This window comes from Hemitrygon akajei, unplaced genomic scaffold (assembly GCF_048418815.1).
Source record: "Hemitrygon akajei unplaced genomic scaffold, sHemAka1.3 Scf000082, whole genome shotgun sequence".
Taxonomy (NCBI): domain Eukaryota; kingdom Metazoa; phylum Chordata; class Chondrichthyes; order Myliobatiformes; family Dasyatidae; genus Hemitrygon; species Hemitrygon akajei.
In genome coordinates, this window is record NW_027331968.1 from 3,016,644 (window position 1) to 3,040,881 (window position 24,238).

The 24,238-nt window shown below is 43.9% G+C and overlaps 1 protein-coding gene across 1 annotated transcript; it reads left to right on the forward strand.

Annotated features, from left to right (window-relative positions):
* The first annotated feature begins 5,546 nt into the window (after nucleotides 1-5,546).
* Nucleotides 5,547-21,305, forward strand: LOC140722626 (uncharacterized). Its single transcript, XM_073037329.1, has 7 exons — nucleotides 5,547-5,626; nucleotides 5,869-5,952; nucleotides 8,946-9,040; nucleotides 11,849-12,190; nucleotides 12,754-12,920; nucleotides 20,951-21,122; nucleotides 21,232-21,305. The coding sequence occupies exons 1-7, from the start codon at nucleotides 5,547-5,549 to the stop codon at nucleotides 21,303-21,305; spliced, it is 1,014 nt and encodes a 337-aa protein (XP_072893430.1).
* The last annotated feature ends 2,933 nt before the right edge of the window (nucleotides 21,306-24,238 follow it).

Consider the following 24,238-nt stretch of genomic DNA (forward strand, 5'->3'; position numbering starts at 1 on the left):
CGCTTGTTGCAAAGTCCACATACTGATGGAATTTGGGGTGCACTGACTTAAGGTTCGCGTGGTTGAAATCACGGGCGACAATAAACAGACCATCAGGGTGTGCGTTCTGCAGATCGCTAATAGCCCCGACCATTTCATAAGCGCCTCCTTAGCATTAGCGCTGGGGGGAATGTAGACACCGAATATAAGGACCCGGTGGCTGTCTTTTGTTTGAGGTGTCTGGGTTTAAACAACGGAGTGAACAGACCCACCTTGGCCTGCAGGCTGTCCCATTGGGTGTTGTGGGGACAGACCCTTGGAGCATGGTAGCTCCCTGTCTGCATTAGGGACAAAATGCAACATTTACAAGTCTGATATTGACTGAATGAAAACATCTATATTTATCATGTATTCTGTTTATGATACAATCATTGTCCAATTTATGTTCGTTTAATAACCCCGGCACATGCCTGATGTCACGTGTGGGATCCCCACACCGGGATCTGACGTCACTCTGCGCCCCCACATGCCTGATATCACGTGTGGGTTCCCCGTCACCAGGATCTGAAGTCACGTGTGCAGTTACTTACGTCACACTGGCGTTGAGACTGTCGAACAGTACCGGCTAAGGTGACAATTACCTGACCCACAAACCCCACCCCGCAGTCAACAGAGGAGTTACACTCTTCACATAGGTGTGAAGCCATGTTTATCACTGGTTACGCCCAATAGAGGAGGCAGAGCAGCTGAAAGGGCGTTACCTCAGCGGCCTTCATCTCCCGCTCTCGCATCGAACTCCCCGTCAATGCGGAACAAGCCTCAAGTAAATGTCCTGCTTTTTGATTTATTTCCACTTCCCTCCGAGGGAAGTTGGGGGGTTTGTGAAGCGACTCCTGCAGCCGGAGTCTGATGTACTGCTGAGAGGTAGGAGGAGACCACTCGGTTCATCGGCTTGATGCCGGCCCAATGGGGAGGGATCTCGGCAGAAGGGCGAGTGTGAGGGATTTTGCTGAGAGGATAAAGAAGGTGTGTGAGGGGGTGGACAGGGTGGAGTCCGAGAGGATGTTTATTTCAGTGGTGGATCCAGGAGCAGGATGGGGGAAGGAGCCCATTCACAGTGGGGAAGGGACATGAGGGGCTCGTCTGTGGAAATGTCTGAGCCCACAGTGGCGTCGAGCAGAGGGATTCACCACTTTGCGGGTCAATCACTGGCAGACTGTTGAGCTGCAAGTGGGGCCAAATGGTCTGGGTAAAGTGGTATAGAGTGGTGTTGGGGGGCAAGGATGGAACAATGTTGGGTCTGATTGAATGACAGGATAGACTGGACGGGCTGAATGTCCTGCTCCTGTTCATGTTGTCTGTGTGTTTAAAGAAAAGAATAACCACATCCTTCTTGGGCGTGCAGGATGTCCCAGTGAGTGTTGTAGGGACCGGTGCTTGGAGCCCAGTTGTTCCCAAACTGTGTCAGCAACTTGGCTGAGGGACCAAATCAACATTTCCAAGTCAGCAAAAACAGTATTTATGACTATTGACACTATATATATATTTCTATATTTCTATATTGATAATGATACAGAATTGTATAATTTATGTTCCGTGTGTTATCTGAATGTATTTGCCTGTGATCCTGCCACAAATCAGTGGTTCTCTGTACCTGTACCTTCCCATACATGCGCACTTGACATAAATTCCACAGTTCGTGAGAAAACTCAGTGAGATTTGATTCGTGATGATTATCTTGGCACCTTTGTAGCTCAATTATAAAGAGATAGTACACCTAAATGCAACACCCTTAACTGTGTCGATGAGCAGAGGGATCAAGGAGTCCCAAGTTCATCGCTCCCTCAAAGTGACTACACTGATTGACAGGGTGGTTAAGAAGGCAAATGACATGCTTGCCTTTATTAGTCAAGATATAGCATTCACAATTCAGGAAATTATGTTGCAGATTCATGAACCGTGAGTTTGGCCACATCTGAAGTATTTCATACAGTTGTGGTTGTCTTATTCGAGGAAGGATGTCAATGGCCCTGGACAGGGCGCGAAGAGGTTCACCAGGAGATTGCCTGGATTAGAAGGCATGAGCTGTAACGTGAGGCTGGACAAACTTCGGTTGTTTTCTCTAGAGCTGCACAGACTGGGGTGAGACGATGGAGGCTCATAAGGTTACGAGATGCATAAATACAGTAGTTAGAGAATAACTCTTTACCCGGGGAAGAAATGTCTAAATCAATATGCATGCATTTAAAGTGAGAGGGGTAGTTTGAAAGGAGATGTGAGGGGCAAGTATTTTTTTTTCCACACAGAGTGGTGGGTTGCTCGAATGTGCTGCCTGGCGTGATGGTAGCGGCAGATATATTGGGGACTTTTAAAAGATGTTTAGATAGGCACATGAATGTGAGGGGAAATTGTGTAGGCAGAAGGGATTAGTTCAGTTGGCGATTTGATTAATTAAATAGTTTGAGCACAACATTGTTTTCCGAAGGGCTGTTCCTGTTGTACTTTTCTATGTTCTGTGTCTCTTGCCGAAAGGTTTCGGGGTTACGCAGGCAAAATAAATGAGTGGAAGCAACAGGTCAGCTGGAGCCCAATGTGGAAAATGTGAGATCACCCACTTCTGTAGGACAAACCGAAATCCTGAGTGTGATTAAATGGAGATGGACTGAGGCGCATTTGGTAGGGAGGAAGGTCCTGCTATTCTATCTCTGTCATTCTAGAATCTTTGTACAGTAATATCTATTTTTTAATTCAGTATCTGTGTATTGTTGGAGGACCATGAGTGATTATCCTTGATCCCTTCTCTCACCTCGTTCAATCTCCTCATCCCCATCACCTCATTCAGCCTCTGTCCAGTCTGTATCCTATCACCTCAATGATACATATCAACCATCTTGTTCAACCTCTGTCCAGCCTGTATCCCACCAGCTCAATGATGTATATCAACCATCTTGTTCAACCTATCCAGCCCGTATCCCACCAACTCAATGATATATATCAACCATCTTTTTCAACCTCTGTCCAGCCTGTACCCCACCACCTCAATGATATATATCAACCATCTTGTTCAACCTCTGTCCAGTCTGTATCCCACCACCTCAATGATATATATCAACCATCTTGTTCAACCTCTGTCCAGTCTGTATCACACCACCTCAATCATATATATCAACCATCTTGTTCAACCTCTGTCCAGCCTGTATCCCACCACCTCAATCATATATATCAACCATCTTGTTCAAACTCTGTCCAGCCTGTTTCCCACCAGCTCAATGATGTATATCAACCATCTTGTTCAACCTATCCAGCCCGTATCCCACCAACTCAATGATATATATCAACCATCTTTTTCAACCTCTGTCCAGCCTGTACCCCACCACCTCAATGATATATATCAACCATCTTGTTCAACCTCTGTCCAGCCTGTACCCCACCACCTCAATGATATATATCAACCATCTTGTTCAACCTCTGTCCAGCCTGAATCCCACCAACTCAATGGTATATATCAAATGTCTTGTTCAATATCTGTCCAGCCTGAATCACAACAATGATTATACCAACAATCGCTCTTCTGTCGCTGTCTTCATTGTGAAGTATTTTGCATTACTGAGTCATTTCTGAATTCGGTGTTTGTTACCTGGATTACCAGAGGATTTATTGAATACAGCACGTGGTGGGTTAATGACAGCCATTCTGATTTTAGTTTCAATGTTACCAAATGTCCACTGTGTTAATCTTTGTTAGGAAACAGATTGCTAGTGGGATGCGGAGGATGTTGTCAGCACTGAATGCATCGACTGTATTACCCCTGTGTTGAAATGAAGGCAAAACTAATGAATGTGGGCATTAAAGTTGTGCAGCTTCGTTCAGGCCATCACAAACATCTTGTAATCAGTCAATAGTTGCGCAACATTTCAAGTAAAAAGAGAAAACGCTAAGAGCATTCAGCAGATCGGGCAGCATCTTGGACAGTCCAGTTCTGACACTGGGTCTTCCACAGTTTCTCTTTCCTCAGATCCAATCTGATGTACCGTTTCCAGCACTTTACTTTCAATTTTATATTAAAAGCATTTTATTCCTGTTAGCCGGTAGGACATGTGAAGATTGTGTTGGGCAATATCCCATTTTCTTAACTCCAGATATGCCACCAGTTCTGATCCCACTGTGAGAACATTTATATCTCACAGGAGGCTGTACGAACCCATGTCCTTCTCTTATGCAGAGGTCACTGAACCCTCTCTCCATTCCCAATCTGTACTCGCAGCCCATGACGGTGATGGCTGTCTAGGGTAGAACCATAGAACAGTACGGCACAGTACAGGCACTTCAGCCCTCTATGTTGTGCCGACCCATATAATCATTAAAAAAAAGTACTAACCCCCACACTACCCCATAACTCTCCATTTTTCTTTCATCCATGTGCCTGTCCAAGAGGATCTTAATTACCCCGAATGTTTTAACCTCCACCAGCATCCCTGGCAAGTCATTCCAGGCACTCACAACCCTCTGTGTAAAGAACTTACGCCTGATGTCCCCGCTAAACTTCCCTCCCTTAATTTGTACCTATGCCCTCTGGTATTTGCTATTGGTACCCTGGGAAACAAGTACTGACTATCGGCCCTATCTATGCCTCTCATAATCTTGTAGACCTCTATCAAGTCCCCTCTCATTCTTCTACGCTCCAAAGAGAAAAGTCCAGCTCTGCTAACGTTGCTTCATATGACATGTTCTCCAATCCAGGCAACATCCTGGTAAATCTCCTCTGCACCCTCTCCATAGCTTCCACATCCTTTCTATAATGAGGTGACCAGAATTGAACACAATACTCTAAGTGCGGTCTCACCAGAGATTTGTAGACTGAGACTTTGTAGGTTCTGGGACTCTGTAACAAACACAATGTTAACAGCAAGAGTAGACAGTAATTAATTAATATGAAGAGAAGATTGTTGCTTCCTGACGTATCCTGTCAGATCCAATGGATCAGATCCTCCCTAGTTTACCACTTAATTTGCCCCATGTCCGTCCTCCACGTCCAATAACTGCGTCCGATAACGCTCAATATCCCACCCTCCCTCTACTGTGCCAATCGCTCCAAATCCTTCCCAGCATTCAGCCCACATTTGCACATATAGACTGCACCTCTTCACGCAGCTCCACCCTCCCAGCAAGGGGACCCGCATCTAACTGATTCCACAATCCCGGCTGAGGCGCAAAACCAGAACTGAAAGACTGGAGAGCCTGGAGCCTCTGGCTGTTGGGAAGAGCTCGAAACCGGACATTTCCCACTGCAACTCACCCTCTATTTACTCAAAGCCGAGATCAGCCCCTTCCTCACCGCCGCTCGTACAGGAGTCCCGTCGGCGACAGCTGGAGTCGGCACCGCGCCTGCGCTCTGCAGGAGGTTCACTGCGGCACCATCCATGGCCGCAGGTCACTAGGTCAGAGCGTTTGGCTGTCCGGTTCTTTCACTGTGACACCCCGAACTCCACATCAACTCCATCCAAACCACCCAGGGCGAACTTTAATGACCAACAAACCATAATTGCTCTCAGTGATCAGCGATCTGAATGATTCAGTCGCTTTTAGAGGAAGGGATACCTAAGGTCGACATTGTGGAAGTGTTTAGTTTCCCAGGAGACAAGACTGTGTACGGGAGGTGTTCTGTTACCTGATGCAATCTGTGTTTTCCCTGTTGGCAATTCCAGTTAACATCAATAAAACTGTTGTTTATGAAAATCCTAAACAACGAGACTCTGCACTGACTGCAGCCACTCCATCCCAAAGCAGATCACCCTGGAGAGTCGTCCCCTCTGATGACACATTGATCACATTGCGCATGCTCGCATTCCCGGATGGGCGGTGTTTTCCTTTGTATTCTTTGTTGAATAGGTTTCAGGGTCGGGAAAAGTCCCCTGGGCGGGGAGCCGCGGGATGGATCACTGACTGCGGGGTGAAGACATATCTTTCCCATCGGTGAGTATTGAGACCAGTCCCGAGTGAGGAGGTCTGATGCAGTGCAGAGAGACCCGTTATCTCAATCGAACTGGCGGCCTTCGCCCCGCTTCCTGGACGGAAACTGCCGGGGTCAGTCCGGGTTGTGGGAACTTCATACCAAACCGCCTTGGATGAGCTAACGCTCAGCCCCTGTTATTCTGCTCCTCGGGAGGGGTGGGGATGAGGCGGTGATGCTGGGACCACACCCATCTTTCGGCCGTTTGGACAAGGCAGTGAATCTACATCTGACATGTCCTTCCGTTGCAGGTGGGGAATATATTTCTCCTGACTCCATTCCACTCTTCCAACCTGCCGAAATGCAGCCTGTGTTTCTGGGTATATTACCCATTTGTGTGAGAATTTAGTCTTTTCTATTTTTCTGAGCTACTCAGAAATGTGTACACTTCAATTAAACCTCCCTCCCGAATTTCCAGTCTATCTGATATTTCCACACAATTAAAATGAGGATCCGGTTTATTGTCACGGGAGACCCTCCACCAGTCACAGGACCCTGTGTCCCCCTCTCATTTTACCGCAGATCTGCAACATCTGTAGGTTTCATTTCAGCCCCGCCATCCCCCGCACTGATGGTGCAACAGTCATTGCGCATGCTCACAGTTCCTGGATGGGCGGCAGTTTCCTTTCCATTCTGTGTTGGGATCGTCTGCGGGGTCGGGATTGGGAGAGGTCCCTCGCCCCTGGGGCAGTGAACTGGGGGAAGCATCACCAGCACAGGTTGAATTAAATGCAGCGTGAGGCAGGGTAAAAGGAGCCAATACAACTTCAATTTCATTATTATAGAATGTTGCCGCGTTACTCTTGCTCATAATGAAACTCACAGTACATGATGTAGAGCTTTGTTGTTTGCTTTTTTGGTTATCTTTGGTGAGCCACTGTTCAGTAACAGCCCAAGGAGGAGTGCTGCATGTTTTGTTTTTTTAATTGTCTGATCACTGTCCCTCAGTGAAAGAGACAAGTGACGTCGTGAAAAGAGAATGCGTTAAGGAAATGGAGCTGCAGCTCGATGTCATTTGCCTCATACGGGACGCTGAGGAAGTTCAAAGTAAAAATTATCAGAGTACCTTTAAAACCACCATCCCCTCAAAACTATTCAGCAAACTCCAAGACCTGACCTTAATACATCCTTGTGCAATTGGATCCTGGATTTCCTCACTTGTCGACCCCACTCAGTACAGATTGTCAAAAACATCTCCTCCACAATCTCCATCAGCACAGGAACACCACAGGGATGTGTACTCGAGCCCCATGTTCTACTCGCTTTACACCTGTGACTGTGTGGCTAAGTACAGCTCCACCACCATATATAAGTTTGCTGATGACGCCTCTGTTGTGCGCTCTATCAAAAGGGGTGGTGAATAATCATACAGGAGGGAGACTGAAAACCTGGCTGAGTGGAGTAATAACAACAACCTCAATATCAATAAGACCAAGAAACTGATTGTAGAATTCAGGAGAGGGAAGCCCGAGGTCCTTGAGCCAGTAATCATTGGAGAATCAGAGTTGGAGAGGGTCAGTAACTTTAAATTCTTGGGTCTCACTCTCCGCGGTCCTGTCCCAGACCCATCATATAAATATAATTGCGAAGACAGTACGACAGTGCCTCTACTTCCTCAGGAGTATGTAGAGATTCGGAATGTCATCAAAAACGTTGGCAAAGCTCTGCAGATGTGTGGTGTAAAGTCTGCTGATTGGCTGCATTACGGACTGGTCGGGGAACACCAATGCTTTTGAGCAGAAAATACTTCAAAAGGTACTGGATTTGGTCCAGTATGTCACGGGTAAAGGTCTCCCAAATATTGAGTTTATCTACATGAAATGTTGCCGTAGAACAACAGCATCCATCATCAAAGATCCTCACCGCCCAGCAATACACTTTTCTCACCGCTGCCATCAGCTAGAAGGTACAGGAGCCTCAGGACACGCAACACCAGGTTCCAGAACAGTTACTATCCTACAAACATTTGGATGTGAATGTACAAGGCTTGACCAGTAAGTTCGCAGATGGCACAAAATTAGTGGATGGTGTTCACGGTGAAGATTATCGTAGCTTATAGGGGATCTAAATGGGCAGAGGAGTGGTAAATCGATTGAAAAACCAACTCGAGAAGCAATGGTTTCGTGTAGAGGCTGGTGATTATGTGGGGGGACCAGCCAGAGGAAGTGGATGAGGCAGCACAATTGTATAATTCCAGAAGCAGTTGGGATGTGTAGATGGAGTGAAGAGGCCAGGAGGGAAATGGGCCCATCACAGGAAATTACAACTGAATCTGCCTTCACTGGAGTATCTGGAATTATATTACAGACTCTAAACTCGTTTGTTTTTAAATTTTCAGGTCTCTTACAAATCAACCTCATCCAATCTCCCCAAGTCTTTACAATTCTACCATTTAATATTTCCCCAATCTATTTTCTAGATTTAAATCATCTTAACCAGCTTACTTTATTATCGTATCTGTTCTGAGCAGAGCAAATGTAAGCTGTCTGGATGTGTCAAGTTTCTCATCGTCAAAATTGTTTTCTGTCTCCTTTCTGCCCTATCTTGAGAGCCTTTATCTTTGTGATAGTTGTGGGAGGAACCAGCCTTTTTCAAAGTACCTACCTCTATTCTCTCTGTGCCTGTGCTTCTATTTATGCAGCCCAGGATCCTTTATCCTTTTTAAACCACTTTGCAATTGGGGAGCTGTCCAGAGAGTAGTAGTTAACAATCACCTATACAACATAACACTGTTATATTCTTGTTTCCACCCCCACCAGATCACTATTTTAAGGAATGTCCAAAAGAGTTTATTGTTTATAGAGTCTATTTTAAGGAGATTGACTGTTGATATTAACAGGGAATGTTTTGTCCCTAAGCCAACGGATGCTCTGATACAGGGGATGGCGATACTGTTATTTGCAAAGTACTGTAATCGTACTCTGTCTGACTCATATTCTGCTTGTTTGTAATTCAGGGTATCACCGGCAGGTGGAGCATTTCTTCACCGGGACCAAAGTGTGAACAAGACGACGACAATCAACAATACTGTCACAATCAGAATGGACAGAGGTATGAATTCAGAGATTGTGTGATAAACGAGCATTTCTGGTTTTGGAAGGGCAGCTATCAACTCCCTCCTGGTTTTCTGGGCTGCTGCGGAAAGGAGATGAGCGGAGTTTCCGAAATCTGTTTTCTGTAGCCGAGCCGAGAACATTGCCGGAGTTGTGAATGGCTGAGGATCAGATGACATCTCATTCTGGATAAATATGCGGTTTGCTTCAGTGTTTTAATACCCGAATCCATGTCTGGGCTGTGTACAAATGGTGAATGTGAGTTCTCAATATTTCCCTAATAAGGTGATCTGATAACTGGATTTAAAATTCCCAGGATCTCTGATGGAAAACCCGGATTGGCCAATGACCAAATGTCTCAGTCCCCAGCAGACATTGTGATGGTGCTCAACTCTGATTCCGGGGGTAATAAAACAGAGATTACAGCTGGGACACAGGTCCTTCGGTCCAGCTAATTAATGCTGATCCAAATGTCTTTTGTGCTTGCTCAATTTTCCCACAGCTTTTCCAAAATTTCCCTTATAGACTTCTTCTATCCTTTTCCCTGCCCACATCCTCTCTCTTTAAATTTATTTGTGTTTACTGCCTCCTCTGGCTGCATGTAATTTATACCCATCACCCGCCACGTGAACAAATGCCCCTTCGGTCCATTTTAAATTTCTTCCCTCAAGTCTTAGACTCCTCTACCCCGGGAAAAAGACTATGACCATCTACCCTAACTACGTCCCTGATTATTTTTATGTACGTGTGTAAGATGTTCAAGCTCCAATTATCCAGGGCAAACAGTCCCAGACGAACCACATAACAGAAAACCCAACATCCTAGTCCAGTGGCATACTGGTCATTCTCCACTAAATTCATTCCAGCTTAATCAAGTCCGTTCTATGGAACCAGAGCTCCAGAGCAGATAGTGGAGCGGGGTTGAAAATAAATAATGTTAAAAGTTTCTGCAAAGTCAGTAAGTGTCTTTGATGGTGGTAATGATCTTATGAGGTGTGTCTATTTCAATGCAAGGAGTATTGTGGCGAACGCCGACGAGCTGAGGGCCTGGATTGACACGTGGAATTACATTATAGCCATTAGTGAAACTTGGCTACAGGAGGGGCAAGACTGGCAGCTTAATGTTCCAGAGTTCCAATATTTCAAACGTGGTAGGGGCAGAGGAATGAATGGTGGCGAGGTAGCATTGCTAGACAGGGAAAATGTTACACCAGTGTTCAGGCAGGACAGATTAGAGGGCTTGTCTACAGAAGCCATATGGGTGGAGCTGAGAAACAGGAAAGGAATGACCACATTAATGGGGTTGTATTATAGACCAGCCAACATTCAGCGAGAATAGGAGGAGCAAATCTGCGGAGAGATAACAGCCAACTGCAGGGAGACAAAAAGTTGTGATTGTAGGGGATTTTAATTTTCCACACATTGATTGCAACTCCCATGCTGTTAAAGGTCTAGATGAGTTAGAGTTTGTAAAATGTGTTCGGGAAAGTTTTCTAAATCAATATATAGATGTACCAACCAGGGAGGATGCAATATTAGATCTCCCATTAGGAAATGAGTTTGGGCCGGTGACGGAAGTGTGTGTAGGGGAACACTTTGGTTCCAGTGATCATAATACCATTAGTTTCAACTTGATGATGAATAAAGATCGATCAGGTCCTCGGGTTGAGGTTCTAAACTGGAAAAAGGCCAAATTTGAAGAAATGAGAAAGGATCTAAAAGCTTGGATTGGGACAGGTTGTTCTCTGGCAAGGGTGTGACTGGTAGGTGGGAGGCCTTCAAAGGAGAAATTTTGAGAGTGCAGAGTTTGTATGTTCCTGTCAGGATTAATGGCAAAGTGAATAAGAATAAGGAACCTTGGTTCTCGAGCGATATTGGAACTGTGAAAAAGAAGAAGAGAGAGATGTATGACAGGTATAGGCAACAAGGAGCAAATAAGGTGCTTGAGGAGTATAAAAAGTGCACAAAAATACTTAAGAAAGAAATCAGCAGGGCTAAAAGATGACAAGATGTTGCGTTGGCAGTTAAGGTGAAGGATAATCCAAACAGCTTCTACAGGTATATAAAGAGCAAAAGCATAGTAAGGAAGAAAACAGGTCCTCTTATAGATCGGAGTGGTCGGCTATGCATGGAACCAAAAGAAATAGGGGAGATCTTAAAAATGGTTTTTACATCTCTATTTAGTAAGGAAACTGGCATTGAGTGAACGGAAATAAGGCAAACAAGTAGTGAGGTCATGGAACCTATACAGATTGAAGAGGAGGAGGTGCTTGCTATCTTGAGGGAAAACAGAGAAGATAAATCCCCACGACCTGATAGGGTGTTCCATCGGATCTTGAACGAGACTAGTGTTGATATTGCATGGGCCCTGGCAGATAAATTTAAAATGTCGGTATCTACGGGTGAGGTCCTGGAGAATTGAAGGATAGCTCACGTTGTTCCATTGTTTAAAAAAGGATCTAAAAGTAATCCGAGAAATTACAGGCCGGTAAGATTGACGTCATATCTTTATTTAATTTCCCAGTATCACCGGACACCGATGCATTAAGATCCCGTGGTCATCATTCAACTGCTGTGATTTATGTGATTGGCATTACTGTGTCTATCCTGTTATTTTACTGGGAGTGAATGTGTCCAGTCACCGGCTTATCGGTATGGTCACCAAGCAGGATGTACGGTTCACAGTAACCAGCACAGTCCCACTCCAAATCTGGCCAGCCAGAGTCACGGCTCCATTGCAGTCTGAATCAGTTTTGCTCAGATCTAAATCATACTCTTATGAACTGCAATTCATCACTTATTTCAGGTAGGACATTGAAACGAGTAGGGAAAGTACTGAAGAGGTGTTTACAAGGCGGATCATCGGGGAAAGATGATCGGGACACAGGAAGCAAGGTACCGAAGCAGGGTCAGATTGAGAGCGATGTCCCAGAATGCAGTACGGCCGCAGCGGAAGTGGAGCAAATGCAGCCCAGAGACACCAATCAGGACCCTGGAGGCAGCACAAGTGAGGCGACTGCCTGTCATCCCAGAGTCAGTGACAACAGAGACACTGATCAGGACCCTGGAACCAGCACAAGTGAGGCGACTGCCTGTCAGCCCGGAAGCTCATTGAACACGGAATTGTCAAGTCCCCAACACGGAGCCAGTGAGTGAAATATGAGGGTGATGTGTTTGCAGAATGTGGCAGGGAGGAGGGTAAATGCGATTCCTTGTTGGAGGGTTGGTCAGAGAGAGGGGGAATGTGTGGGTGTGGTACATGTGGTGTAGTGGGGTACCCGTTACCCCACTACAGGAAGTGTACAACCTGCTCTGAGGATTTACGGGATGTGCATTGGAGGAAAGGCAGTTGTCCAGATAAGAGAATATTTCCAGGATGTGAATTAAGGGAAATGTATTTGCCAGGATGGAGAGAGTATCTCTGGGAAGCGAATATTACCGACAGGCCCAGCATTTATTGCCGATCCAAAATTGAAATAGGTGAGTGGGTCGGTTGAGGGATGGACTGGTGTGCATCAAATCTGGTCCTTCTATGAACGTAATGCCTAGAACATTGTTTGGTAGGTTTTAAGGCCAGTTGGAGATTGGGAATAAATCTGTTTTTGTGTCTGTAGGCAGGTTCAAGTCATGTTTTTTTGTTGAGTTTGGTGAGAGCGGTGGAAACGAAAAATATTTGAGTTCAAGCCTACATTTTCCTTTTTATATTCACAGAGCCAGAGTTGACAATCCCTGACCTCTTAGCAGAGGGGGAGGAATATCGACTGTACCAACTGACAAAGTTCTATAGAGATAGACTCAAACAAGCAATTGAAGAAAAGGTTGAAAGACTCGGTTGGATGTTGACAAAGGAGGGACATTTCAGTAGAGAAGAGAATGAGGTGAGTGTAGTTTGTGTATTGTCACAGAACTGCTGGGAATAGTGACCAAAATTAATCTTCACGTTCTTGGCGTCCTACCTGGCAATTGAGACTTTGATTTCTGACCTGTCTCTCGCAGATCTGGTTTCAGCTGTTAATGTGGGGAGCACTGGGAACTACAGGGTCAGCCTCAGCTTTTTATCTCCCACCTGCTGTATTGATCAGTGTGATATGAGAGCAGTAGCGGCAAGTAATGGAAACTATGACAATTAAAGAGGAGGAAGTACTGGCACTTTTTAGGAATATAAAAGTGGATAAATCTCCGGATCCTGACAGGATATTCCCTTGGACCTTGAAGGAAGTTACTGTAGAAATAGCAGGGGCTCGGACAGAAATATTTCAAATGTCATTAGAAACGGGGATGGTGCCGGAGGATTGGCGTATTGCTCATGTGGCTCCATTTTCTTAAAAAAGGGTTCTGAGAGTAAACCTAGCAATTATAGGCCTGTCAGTTTGACGTCAGTGATAGGTAAATTAATGGAAAATATTCTTAGAGATGGTATATATAATTATCTGGATAGACATGGTCTGATTAGGAATAGTCAGCATGGATTTGTACGTGGAAGGTCATGTTTGACAAATCTTATTGAATATTCTGAAGAGGTTATGTGGAAAGTTTACGAGGGTCAAGCAGAGGATGCTCTCTATATGGACTTCAGTAAGGCCTTTGACAAGGTTCCGCACGGAAGGTTAGTTAGGAAGGTTCAATCGTTGTGTATTAATATTGAAGTAGTAAAATGGATTCAACAGTGGCTAGATGGGAGATACCAGAGAGTAGTGGTGAATAACTGTTTGTCAGGTTGGAGGCCGGTGACAAGTGGTGTGCCTCAGGGATCTGTATAGGGTCCAATGTTGTTTGTCATATACATTAATGATCTGGATGATGGGGTGGTACATTGGATTAGTAAGTATGCAGATGATACTAAGGTAGGTGGCGTTGTGGATAATGAAGTAGGTTTTCAAAGCTTGCAGAGGGATTTAGGCCAGTTAGAAGTGTGGGCTGAAAGATGGCAGATGGAGTTTAATGCTGATAAGTGTGGGGTGCTACATTTTGGTAGGAATAATCCAAATAGGACATACATTGTAAATGGTAGGGCATTGAAGAATGCAGTAGAACAGAGTGATCTAGGAATAATGGTGCATAGTTCCCTGAAGGCGGAATCTCATGTGGATAGGGTGGTGAAGAAAGCTTTTGGTATGCTGGTCTTTATAAATCAGAACATTGAGTATAGGAGTTGGGATGTAATGTTAAAATTGTACAAGGCATTGGTAAGGCCGAATTTGGAGTATTGTGTACAGTTCTGGTCACCGAATGTTAGGAAAAGTATCAACATAATAGACAGAGTACAGAGAAGATTTACTAGAATGTTACCTGGGTTTCAGCACATAACTTACAGGGAAAGGCTGAACAAGTTAGGTTTTTATTCTTTGGAGCGTAGAAGGTTGAGGGGGGACTTAATAGAGGTATTTAAAATTATGAGGGGGATAGATCGAGATGACGTGGATAGGCTTTTTCCATTGAGAGTTGGGGAGTTTCAAACAAGAGGACATAATTTGAGAATTAGGGGGCAAATGTTTAAGGGTAACACGATGGGGAATTTCTTTACTCAGAGAGTGGTAGCTGTGTGGAATGAGCTTCAGGTAGAAGTGGTAGATGCAGGTTCGGTATTGTCATTTAAAGTAAAATTGGGTAGGTATATGGACAGGAAAGGAATGGAGGGTTATGGGCTGAGTGCGGGCCAGTGGGACTCGGTGGGTGTAAGCGTTCGGCACGGACTAGAAGGGCCGAGATGGCCTGTTTCCGTGCTGCAATTGTTATATGGTTATATATATCGGGACTTCGAACAGGCATTCAGTCTGAAACTGATTTCAAATCTTGTCTGCACTGTCGGGCAGATTCACCTCATCTCATTAATCCAGGATGAGTATTAAACTGACAGATTGTAAACTGAGACAACCGGCTTCACTTCTGTCCTTGACAGAAGGAAACCTGCTAACCACATCCGGTCTTGGCTCCGTGAGTTCCCAAACAACGTGTGGCTTACTTGTCATAGTTATAGAAAAGAACAGCATAGAATCAGGCCTGTTGGCCCATCTATTTCCATGCTGGACTACTTAACTATGTATTCCCATTGACCTTCACCAGGCCATGGCGCTTTATACCCTCATCATGCATGGATCTATCCAGACTTTTTTTAACCGCTTGTACTGCTTGCGGTGCTAGCTAGTTTCACAATCTTAGCACCCTCTGAGTCAACAAGTTTCACCTTTGTACCCCCCTGAACTTTTCACCTTTCACCCTTTACTGATAACCTCTTGTTATAATACCTCTTTACCGCAGTACAAAATGTTGCTGCATTTATCCTGTCTATACCCCATGTAATTGTGTAAACTTCTCTCAAACCTTTCCTCAATCTTCCACGTTCCAATGAATAAAGTCCTATCCCGGTCACTCTTTTCTTATAACTTAGGTCTTCTAGTCCTGACAACATCCTTGTTTTTGTTTGTGTACTCTTTCAAACTTATTTCCAGCTGCCCTGTAGGTAGGTGAGCAGAACTGCACATAATATCCAAATTAGGCCTCACCAACGTCTTATGCAACATCATATCCCATCTACTGTACACGATATTTTCATTTATGAAGGTTAATGCGCTAAGAAACTTTCTTTCAGATCCACAACTTGAGCACATTTGCCGTCACTTTCAATGACTTATGGACCTGTATTCCCAGATCACTCTGTTCTACCACACTTTTCAGTGTCGTAACTGTCGCTGTGTAAGATCTACCCTGCTTGGTCCTTCCAAAGTGCAATTTGTCTGCATTATATTGCATCGGCCCCTTTTAAGCCCATTCTCCAGTCGGTCTAGATCACACTGCAAGCTCTTGTAGTTCTTGCAAGCGTTAGCTCTTGTTAGCTCTTGCAAGCTCTTTGTCCACTGCACCTTCCCAATGTTGGTGCCATCCGCAAACTTGCTGATTCTGTTAACCATAATTTCATCCAGATCATTGATATAGATGACAAACAACAACAGGCACAGTACCGATCCCCGTGACACTACACGAGTTACAGGCGCCAATCACAAATGCAACAGTCTGTAGCCACACTCTGGATTCCTCCAAAAAGCCAGTGTCTAATCCAGTTTACTACCTCATCTCGGATGCTGAGCAACTGAAACTTCTTGACCGACCTGCTATGAGGGAACTTGTCAAATACCGTGCTCACATCCATGTAGACAATATCCACAAACTTGGCCACAGCATATTTCCTGGCAACTTCCTCGAAAATCTCTAAGATAGGTTAGTCGTGAAAGATCACGCACAAAGCTGATATCTCATGACCGCAAAAGTCAATAGTTTGACCTAAAAGGGAAGAAGAAAGCACAAAACATTAATGTGCTGACCAGCTGATATCTCATGATCTCAGCAATCAGCAGGTTGTCCTTAAAAAAGAAGATCAATAGGTTTACCTGAAAGGGAAGGGAAAAAATGAAAAAAATAATTCTGTTAACCTGCTGAATATCTAACAAATGAGAGACAGGGGCATCCCATTTCAGGTCACTCTCCTTGGAATTCACAGACACTGATTGTCCTGTACTAGATCTGACCTACTCACCATGAGTGGTATTAGAAAATCAAGTGTGTTACACCCGTGAGTGACTCTGTTCTCGTTGGAACTCATTGGCGCTGTATGTAATGAATCAGACAGGCATTATCCAAAGACAAGAGGAGTCATCTGTAAATGTCATCTAAAATTCATCATCTGGAGACGCCTGCTTTACTGGTAAACCTTTAAATCTCTTTCACAACTGTAACTCCTCAGACATGGTAGCAGTGAAACTGAGGGATTATTTTACAGTGCAGTGGACCATCAGGGAATTATGCTGATTTGTTCCATAATTATTTTCCATTATTCGTGTTATGGAAAACCTTTCCAATTCCCTACTGGTAACTGTTCTGGGAGATCAATCATTCAAACCCGGGACATCATTCCTCTTGTTTCTCAGAGCAATGTCCTAAGCCCATCCATGTTCAGTTGCATCCTCGACTACCTTAATTCCATCATCAGTGTATGTTCTGGTCAGACCACTCGTCTGAGTGCTACCGGTACCATGTAACCCAGTACTACCTGTCGCATGGTCGGATGGTTGGTGACTAAACCAGCTCCCCCACCAGACTGGCCTGGTGAGGAAGGTGGCTAGACACCCTGCAGGACGAAAAACAAGACCTGTCAAAGGGCGGATGACCCCTCTGTTAGGGTCAACGGCCCTCTAGAAAACAAGCGCGGAAAGCGCATCCCTCGCATCGAAGCTTGGTCTGGCCATTCACTGCAACAGAACTTCCCCCAGCCGTCCTGGACCCAACCAGGCTGCTGGATCCGGGAGGGGATGTCGAGGGGGTGGATCTGGACCGGTGCAACGCCCTACTCACCTAAAATCCACTCACGCACACGGTTCCTTTCTGAGGAGTGGGGTACCACCCCACTAACTGACTGAAAGGAACCATCATCACCCTATGGGACGGAAAGCCAGAGAGAGAGAGAGAGATGTTGCTTGAAGACGGTTCAATGTTTAATTCATAATTCCTCAGTTAATGAGGGAGCCCAAGCCTGCATTCAGGAAGTGATCACCATTTTACAGCATGAGTGCCAGGCAGTTACCATCTCCATCATGAGACAGCCGCACTGACATTCCTTAACTTTCTGTTGTCCTTACACATCATAAGACCATAAGGTATCGGAACACAAGTAGGCCATTAGGCCCATCTTCCTACTCCGCCATTACGTCATGGGTGATTTACTATCCCTCTCAACTCTATTCTCCTGCCTTCTCCCAGTGAACTTTGCTGACCAGACAAATCAAGAAGGTACCAACCTCTGTTTTATATATACCCAATGATCTGGTCTCCGCAGCTGTCAGTGCCAATGGATTCGACAGATTCACTACTCCTCGGCTAAAGAATCTCCTCATCTCTGTTCTAAATGGACGTCCCTCTATTTTGAGGCTGTTCCGTCTGGTTCTAGACTCCCGCACTTTGAAACATCATCTCCACATCCTCTCAATGCCTTTCGATATTCCACAGATTACAAATAGATTCCCCTCATCCTTCCACACTCCAGCCAGTACAGGCGCATCCAGGAATCATTCTCATCAAAATCAGGTTTAATATTACTGGTTGTGTCAGTTTGGATTCCTCTCTGGACTTTCCACAATGCATCGCGTATTTTCACTGATCAGGGGACTAAAACCGTTCACAATATACAAGTGAGGTCTGGCCAGTGCTTGTTCTTATATTCTATTCCTCTCGAAATGAACGCTAGCATTTGTTTTTGCCTTTCCTAACACCAACTCAAACTGCAAGGAATCCTGCAACAGGTCTCCTGAGACTCTTTAGAACTCTAAAAAATATTCTATGTCTTCATTATTTCTGCCAAAGTGTATGGCCATGTACCTCCCTATACTACATTCCAATTGTCACTGATTTGTCCATTTTTTCATCATTCATGTCCTGCTGCAAAATCCCTGCTTCCTCAACGCTTCCTGTCTTTCCCCATATCTTCGTAACGTGCGCAATCTAGTCCATAAAGCCTTCAAATCATTGACATAACGGAAAAAAGGAATTCTGCCAAAACCAACCACTGCAGAACACCACTGGTCACCAACATCCAACAAGAAAAAGCCCCATTTGTTCCATTCTGTGCTTCCTGACAGTCAGACAAAATCTGTCTGGAGAAAATCATGGATCCTCTATCAATGCTATTGTCTCTCTTGTCATACTGCCGTTCCCTGTCTTGTTAAACGGCGTCATGTGAGGTACCTGGTTAAAGGTCCTCGGGAAGTCCAAGTGAACAAATTGCACTGACTTTCCGTTGTCGACCCAGCATGCTGTTCTCTCAAAAAATTCCAACAGTTCTGTCAGACAAGATTCCCTTCCATGGATGTTGGCCTTTTTCTTATCATGTGCGTCCAAATACCCCGAAACATTATCCTCAATTATCGACTGCTGACGTCTTCCCAAACGCTGATCAGACTAAATGGCCTATAGTTTAAAATGATCGGTCCTCCGGAACCATTCCAGAATCTCGTGATTCTTGAGTGATCATCACTAATGTCTCCACAATCTCTTCAGCCTCCTTTTTCAGAAGCAATCGAGTGCAGTTGATCAGGTCTTGTAGCTTTAGTTTTTGGTTTGTTGGGTGGTAGAGTTGGTCTCCTGACTTGGTGTGTCTGGGTAGTCTTGTTTTGTCTGGTGTATTTGGAGCTCCTTTCCGGGGAACGCGCTAAGACAGTAGCGCGACATTAATACGCAGCAGCCGCTCTGGACTATGGATTTGGGGATTACAAAACGTTATGTAAATTTTCTGGTGTAGTCTGTTTTGTCATATGCTTTTGTGATATCATTCTGGGGGAACGTTGTCTCATTTTTTGACTGCATTGCTTCTGTGGTTTCTAAATGACAATAAACAGAAACTGAACTGAACTTAACTGACTCATCTATCTTCAGAACTTTCAGCTTCCCGAGTGCCTTCTCCTTAATAATGGCAGGTACACTCACTTCTGCCACTTGACATTCTCAAATATCTGGCACGTTCTAGTGTATTTTTTACAGTGAAGACTGACGCAAAATACTTACTAATACCTTTTGCCATTTCTTTGTCCCCTGACAGTACCTCTCCACTGTCATTTTCCAGTGGCCCAAAATCCACTTTCCTCTCCTTCACTCTTCATATATCAGACGGACCTCTTGTTGAGCTATTTTACGTTATTCGCTAGCCTACCTTCATTTTACATAGTTTCTCTACTTACGGCTTTTTAATTGCCTTCTGTTGGTTTGTGAAAGCATCCCAGTCCTTCAGCTTTCTACTATACTTTGTAATATTATGTCCCCTCTCCTTTGCTTTCGTGCTGCTTTGACTATCTTGTCAGCCATGGTTGATCATCCTCCCTTTAGAATAATTCTTCATCTTTGTGATCACTTGTCCTGAGCCTTCTTAATTGCTCCGAGAAACTTCAGCCATTCCCGCTCTGCCATTGTTCCTGTTAGTCATGTTCGAATATATTTTTGCCCAGGTCTTCTCCTATGCCTCTGTAATTCCTTTATCCAACTGTCGCACTGATCCATCTGACTTTACCTTCTCCCTCTCAAACTGCAGTGTGAGTTTTGCTATTTTATGATCACTGCCTCTTAAGGGATTATTTACCTGAAGCTCCCCAATCAAATCTGGCTCAATACACAACACCAAATCCAAATCCGTCTGTCCTATCGTGGGATCAACCATAGGCTTCTCTAAAAAGCCATCTCACAGGCATTCTATAAATTTCCTCACTCAGGATTCAACACTGACCAGATTCTCCAAAGCTACCTGCATATTGAAATTCCCCATGACTATTTTCACATTCCCCTTTTTGCATACCTCTTCCCTCTCCTGTTGTAAGTTGTAGCTCACATCCTGGCTACTGTTAACAGGCCTGTATCATCAGGGTCATTTTACTTATGCAGTTTCTTAACATCTACATCGTCCAATCCGTTATCACCTCTTTCTCAGGACTTTTCATTTTTAATGACAGCAGCTTCGACCCAACACTTTCACCTACCTGCGTATCCTTTCGATTCAATATTTATCTTTTGATTTAAGCACCCAACTATAAACTTTTGTCAGCCACTATCCATTTGTTTTTGCTCTCTCTCTCCCCTCTCTTCAGTTCTTGTTGTCACATCTTGTTGATGTAATACTGCACATTGACAGACTGAGGAAATTAATCACATTGCATCTACTGCAGGGTGTCAGTAAATCCTTATTCTTTCACAATATTGATTTAGAATTTCCTTCAGTTACTGTTTCTCTGTTAATGACTGAACCCAGGGAGGATGAGGCAGCAGCCCAGTGACTGCATCTGTTCTGAAGCTACTGGGGCCATGAACAGATACTTTCCTGTACATTCTGCATGCCTGTCTGTCTGCTGCACAATAAATTCATTGTTTCCTTTTGTAGAAAGTCACTGAACTGACAGAGAAGGGAAACCGGACAGAGAGTTCCAGACTCTTCCTCAGTTTGGTGATGGGCAAAGGCTCCCGGGCCCGGAGGGCGATGTGGGAATCCTTTGTGACATGGAGGACTGAGTTACCGAAGTTGGACAGAATTCTGAGGGAAATACAGGAACTCGGTATGTTAAAACCACACACTGAACACAAAGCACATTGAGATAAATATTTTAGTTATTTTAATTATTTTAGCTCTGTTTCCATGGATGTTTTTTTTTAATATTTAAACAGGTCCTGATCCACAGGAATACATGAACATCACCCAAGGTTTATCTGAATTACCCACTCAGCTGATAGGTGAGTGATCAAATGCACAGTTCAAACCACATCTCAAATGTTAGTCTCTGACTTGGCAAAGCTTGGGAATCAAAATTCGCCATTAAACATTCGCTGATCTCTGGATTCAAGTAACAATTCAAAGAATCTCTCTTTGCAGCCTGAATATTCTACAATATATTTTTTTCTATTAATACAGCTGTTGGTTCTGCTGAATCCATGTAGACCACATCTACTACCATACCTTCATCAATTGCTTTTTGTTACCTCTTCAAAAAACTCAATTAGCCTCGTGAGGCTGGACCTTCCCTTCACAAAGCCATGTTGACCCAGACAGTAAATTCCAGGCACCCACAACTCTGTTAAAAAACTACCCACAATTGCTGTAAATTTACCCCATCTCACCTTAACCAAATGCCCTCTGGTATTAGACACCAGTCATATGTAAAAATAAACAAACAAAATACAGGCTGTCGACCCAAACTCTTATCTGTCAAACTTGCACACCTCAGTCAGATCTGTATTCTACCGCCAGAGGAAACAAAGCAAGTTTATCAAACCTCTACTTGTAGCACATGTCACCGAATCCAGGCAACACCCTGATGAACCTGTTCTGCACCCTAACCAATCCTTCCAAGAGCTCGACAATCAGAAGTGAACACAATACTCCAGATGCTCCCTGAAACCATAAGATCCAGGAGCAGAATTAAGCCATTCGGCTCAGTGAATTTGCTCTTCAATTCCTCTCTACCCCATTATCCCAGTAAACGTTGACACTTTTCCTAATCAGGAACATATCGACCTGCATTTTAAATATACTCAATGAGGTGTCTTCTTCAGACGTCTATGGCAATAATTTCACCGATTCACCACCCGCCAGCCAATAAATTTCTCCCCGTTTGGGTCCCCGGCAGCCAGGACAATTCCCCACAGTTCTCAAGCATGTTAATTTTCTGTATGAACCTCCCATGTGGGATCTTGTCAAAGACTCTGCCAGTATACAAGTAGACAATTTCCATGTGGAACTTCATCCAACACCTTTGTCACCTCCTGGAGGAACTCAATCAAGCTGGCAAGACGCAAACCCGACCCAAAGCCTTGCTACTGAACCCCAAACCACCTCATACATCCTCTCTGTCATACTCCCATGGGGCAGAACATATAAAAGGCTGAAGGTATGTACCACCTGTCTAAACGATAGCTTTATTCTGCATTTATAATACTACTAAATGGTCACCTACTATGTTATTATTAGCTCTTAATAATAATAAGGCAATTTTATATCTAAAATTATAGCATCGTACATCCCGTAACTAATAACAACTCAGATAACAACTTAGATAACCACAATATACTCACAGGACAGCAGACAGAATACCGTTCGGGTTTGAACAACAGATAAAAGATTATGTAATTCTATTTCAAACCCTGTAGAAAGCAGAAATCTTTCAGTGTTATATTGTCTATCAATACAAAACACATCTGATTCTGTTCCTCGTGTGTTTAAAAGGCTCCAAATATAGATAAAATTCATACAATACTTGTGAAATTTCTGCAACATCTGATGAAGCATTCGCGTAAAATAAACGTCCTATTAAGAACCACAGAGGAACAACGACCACTATCAAAATAAATGGAGGGATTTTCCAGAGAGTCTCACTGAGCACACTATGGTTTTGTCTAGCTTTAAGCCCACTCATAATTTACTGAAACAGACAAAATCAGGTATCTAATCAAAAGAAATTATGAATTATACCTTGACACATTTATACATTGATGATTTTAAATTATTTGTTCTTTCATCAGTAAAGCTGAAACAAATAATTCAAATAATGGAATTAATTTCCAAATATATAAGCATGAACTTTAGACTAGGAAAGTACAGAACATGATTAAACATAAAGAAAGGTGCAATAGAGCCGGTGGAATATCAAACAGAGCATCAGGATACAATGCAACAGAATATGAAACGTATATTTAGGACATCAATAAGCAAAGAAAATAGATAATCGTGTGATAAAGGAAAACCTTCCAACAAAATTTACTTCAAAGCTGAAAATCTAAATTTACTGCAAGGCTGAACAAACTTTGAAATTACATCGAGGATCAAGAAAATCTGCCAATCAGAGCTGAACAGTAAAAATATAACGAAGGTAGTAAACACTCACTGTGCCCATATTGACGTATTGGTTTGGTATAATATCCTGGTCTGAAACGGATCCGGAAATATGCAAAGAAAAATAAGAACTTAAATAGCAATTTCTGGAAAACACCATGTGCACTGGAAAGCTCGTAGTCTGATGTGAACGAGGACAGTATGAGGATGATGAATAACAGATCTAAAAAAATGAGACAACAGCCAGATAAAAATTTTCAGGGTCAGGGTTAATATCATGGATACATTTCGTGAAAGTTGTTTTTCTGCGCCAGCAGCACAATTACAGTAAAGCGTGTGCGGTGAGCGTGTATTTATGTATACAATTGTAGAAATAGAATTGTATCAGCATGACTTAATCAGTCTGATGGCCTGATGGAAGAAGCTGTCGTGGAGCCTGTTGGTCCTGGCTTTAACACAGCGGTACCATTTCCCGGATCGTAGCAGCTGGAACAGTTTGTGCTTGGTGAGACTTGGGTCCAGAATGATCCTTCGGACACTTTTTACCCCCTGTCTCTGAAATGACCTGGATAGTAGGAAGGTAACATCTACAGATGCACTGGGCTGTCCGCACCACTCTCTGCAGAGTCCTGCGATTGAGAGAAATACAATTCCCACACCAGGCAGTGATGCAGCCAGTCAGGATGCACAAAATTTAGGGGCCCATCCCAAATGTCCTCAACCATCTCAACCATCTGTTTTGCTGTTTTTCTTTTTTTTTTTGTTCAGACTAGAGAATAAGCCAGGCAGGATGTTGGAATGCTCCTCTTGCAGGATGTGTGAAGTCAGGGAGACATCCGGTGTCTC